At 41.4% G+C, this 3,532-nt stretch overlaps 1 protein-coding gene across 1 annotated transcript; it reads right to left on the bottom strand.

The window, feature by feature from the left end:
* Positions 1–437: 437 nt before the first annotated feature.
* LOC110087902 (uncharacterized) lies at positions 438–2,924 on the bottom strand. The gene has a single exon (XM_073004360.2). The coding sequence runs from the start codon at positions 2,183–2,185 to the stop codon at positions 1,616–1,618; it is 570 nt and encodes a 189-aa protein (XP_072860461.2). The 5' UTR covers positions 2,186–2,924; the 3' UTR covers positions 438–1,615.
* Positions 2,925–3,532: the final 608 nt, after the last annotated feature.

Genomic DNA, 3,532 nt, shown 5'->3' with positions numbered 1-3,532 from the left:
TTTGAAGAAGAGGAAACTATCCAGCTACCTGATGGGGTGGCCTCATAAACAGAAACGTTTAATACTTCTGTGGAAGGGGGGGGGATTTCAGCAGGTGTAGTTCGTCACAACTGTTAAATGTACAGGAGCCCTGTCATCTTTCTAATGTGGCATTCAATCTCTGCTGAAGAAGGCACTGAACTCGCTAGGGACAAACTATCTGGTGCTGGTTGCTAGACGATGGGCATTCTTTTAGATGCACTGTAATAATTGTGTGCTGTCAAGTCAGCTGGGAGTAAATGCAAGACTGCTCTTTATTTCTGAGGGCATTGTAAGCCTTTAGAACTTCCAAATGAAAAGGAAACAAATCTTTTAACCATATTTCTACAGTTGCTTGAGGAAAGGGGGTAATGCATAAATACACGCTAAATCCAGACTCTGAGGAAGATACCAAGCCATTTTTATAAAGAATGTCTTTATTGTTACTTGTGAAATTTGTAAATGTGACATAAAGCAAGAATCAGATCTTCAAAACAGCCTGATGAAATTATAAGTGGCACTGGACAAAACAACATCTAGTATTTCAAAGTGGTTCAAAGATTATGGTAGATCTAACTATTAACGTTTTGAGGGCCTGGAACCCTTAGCTTGCTTCTATATTTCTTGTAATGGTTAAATCCTGAATAAACAGGAGAGAACAAGGAAAATGCAGTGCAGTCCCCAAGATTACACAAATGTAAGAATGGGTGATTTATTTTATTGGACCACTTTAAAAATTAAACAAATTGCAAGCTTTTATCGAGGAACCCCACTTTATCAGGTAGAACACAGCACCTCCATGGATACTGAAGGAAATGTGTAGACAAGAGTCCAAAAATTGATGGTTCATATCTGTGAGATGTGATCTCAGTCCTCTTGAGATGTTGCTCTCAAACATCCTTGCATCATGGTTGGAATATTTACCACACTCTTAAGACTAAAAGGCTGTCAATTGCTCTGTGATTTTACACACACACACACTCTCTCTGTCTCTCTCATATTGCCTGCTTCAAAACAAAAAGTTCCTTTTTGGCTGTTGGGGTGGGAAAACAACACAAGGACATAGCAGCCTCTAGCACAAATTATAATTTGGTTTATTCACCAGGTAGAAGCACCCAGTTGTGCCAAATTAATGTTTTAACCCGGCGAGCATAAGGAAACATTTCTTCAATTTGCAGTCACCTCTGGTTGATGTGAAGAATCCACAGGGCTGGTGTTGAGAGTTGATGTTTTCTTGTAGATGATGCTGTCTTATATAGTCCATAGAGAAGAAGGAAAAAGCCATGTGGTCCCCAAGATTACACAAATGTAAAAGTGGATGATGCCCTTTATTGGATAAAGATATTGCTGAGAAGAGTTCAGAAGAGCCGTATACCTTGTGCTGTATCCAAATGGCAACCCAAACACTAAAGGATATACAGTATATAAATCTTCTCCCCGACTGCTGTTGACAAGCAAGACAGAATAGAGTCCTGGAGGCACTTGCAGATCAAATACCCTCGGGAAAAAAATCTCTGGGCCAGAAAAGGTAATAGATGAAAAAGAGTATCTCATGTCCTTCATGCAGTATGATGGACGTGTTGGGCCTTTCAATTAACTATTTGCCTTTGGCGTTGTGGTACTGCTTCACCATCTCAGAGAGCTTCTCCATTGCTTCAGGGATGCCGTCTCCACTCACAGCACAGCAGCCTTGCACGTGCCACCTGTGCCACCGCATCTCCCTTAGTCTCATTTTTTCTGCCACCTCCATGGGGGGCCATGCTCCAGGCAAATCTTGTTTGTTGGCTAGCAGCAACAAAGGCACTCCTTCCATCTCTCTGGTATCCAGGATTCCTTCCAGCTCCAGCCTGGCCTTCTCAAACCGCTCAGAGTCTACGCTGTCCACCATGAAAACAATCCCATCTGTATTGGTATAGTAATGTCTCCACAGGGTCCTGATCCGATCTTGACCACCCACGTCCCACATGGTGAAAGTGATGTTCTTGATGGGCTGTAATGTCTCCACATTGAAGCCTACGGTGGGAATAGTTGTCACCGTTTCATTCAACTTCAGCTTGTAAAGGAGGGTTGTTTTGCCAGCTGCGTCCAGGCCCACCAGGAGAATACGAGCATTCATCCCGTAGAAACTCTGCAAAGCATCTTGAATCCGGCTGAGTAGAAGCCCCATGGCGCACACTTTTCTACGGCAGAGGCACACTGTATGCTAGGGAACAGCTGCTTTCATTCTTATACACAGCCGGCTGCTGTTTATATGCACAGCTCTAGGAGGCGTGGTGAAGGAATTTCCTTCCTGTCTCGCTGGCGAAGGACACGCTGGAGGTTTTGCTCACTTTACTTTCTGACACTGGAGGGTTTGATGTCATTGTCTTTGCTCAGCCAATAGGCAGAATTCAGGCCTGTACAAGTCATGGAGGAACTTGTGTTACTGAGGGAAATTGTTTTTGACTCTGTATGAGTATTTAATAAAATATTGCAGCATTGTTCACTTCTTTTCAAGCTCTGTTCTTTCCTCCCTGGTGGTCTTCTATCCAACTTGCAACAATTGTCAGCCTCTCCCCGCAGCTTTAAATTTCCCAAAGCCTTTTTTTCTTTACACCTCTATATGCCTCAATACTCTCCTGAGGTTGGTGACACTTTGCTGTTGACGTGTAGGGGATCATCACAGAAAGAGCAGCTCTTATGGAATCGAAATCACTATTTTGTGCATATGTGTGTGTTTATGTATAATTTATTTTTATAAGTATTGAAACAACAGGTGCATAATATGGGTTAAAAATTAGTAAAACAAATTAAAGGGATTTAAAACAAAATTTAAATCCCTTTAATTATGCTGAGATCCTAACCTGTTGCAAAGACACATTCACCACTCCTACTTATTTGAGTACCCCTTCCTGGCCCATCTCTATGTCCCACCACCTCACAGGTATACTTGGTGGGGAAATAAGAGGCAGCCTTCTCTGCCCCTCCTCCCAGACATTGGAACTCCCTCCCACAGGAGGCCAGGATGGCTCCATCTTTGCTGTCCTTCCACAAGCAGGCAGAGACCTTTCTCTTCAGGCAAGCTTTCCCTTAATGGCTGGCTGCCTGAGTGGTGTTTTCAAATGGATGGTTGTGCCTTGAATGTGTTTTTGGTGTTGTTTTTGTCACCTGTCTTTTAGTGTGTTATTTGTTTGAACCTTTTTCGTATTTGGACACTTACTGTTTTTAACTTTAAATATTGCCTTTTAATTATATAAGCTGTCTTTGGTCCTTTTAAAGGAGAAAGACAGGGAAAATATTTTAAATAAATAAAATTAATTGATTAATATTGATTTGTTCCATTTTAAAAATACTGTACTTCTATTAACAACACAATCCAAAGGTTTGTCTACTCAGAAGTAAATCCTTTTAAGTCATAGTCATAGTCATGTAAATTCATTTACTGTAGCTCTGCAGCCTCTGAATACATTTAGATATTTTATGTATCTACTCAGAAGGTTGCCTGAATTCAGTTGTACTTACTCCTAAGATTATA

The sequence above is a fragment of the Pogona vitticeps genome, chromosome 6 (assembly GCF_051106095.1).
Source record: "Pogona vitticeps strain Pit_001003342236 chromosome 6, PviZW2.1, whole genome shotgun sequence".
NCBI lineage: Eukaryota > Metazoa > Chordata > Lepidosauria > Squamata > Agamidae > Pogona > Pogona vitticeps.
The sequence above is the reverse complement of the archived record's forward strand: the minus strand, read 5'-3'. Positions and strand labels throughout refer to the sequence as shown.

What these genes read in the sequence shown, in the direction of transcription:
- LOC110087902 (XM_073004360.2), bottom strand. Translation starts at nt 2,185, where the DNA reads ATGGGGCTTCTACTCAGCCGGATTCAAGATGCTTTGCAGAGTTTCTAC.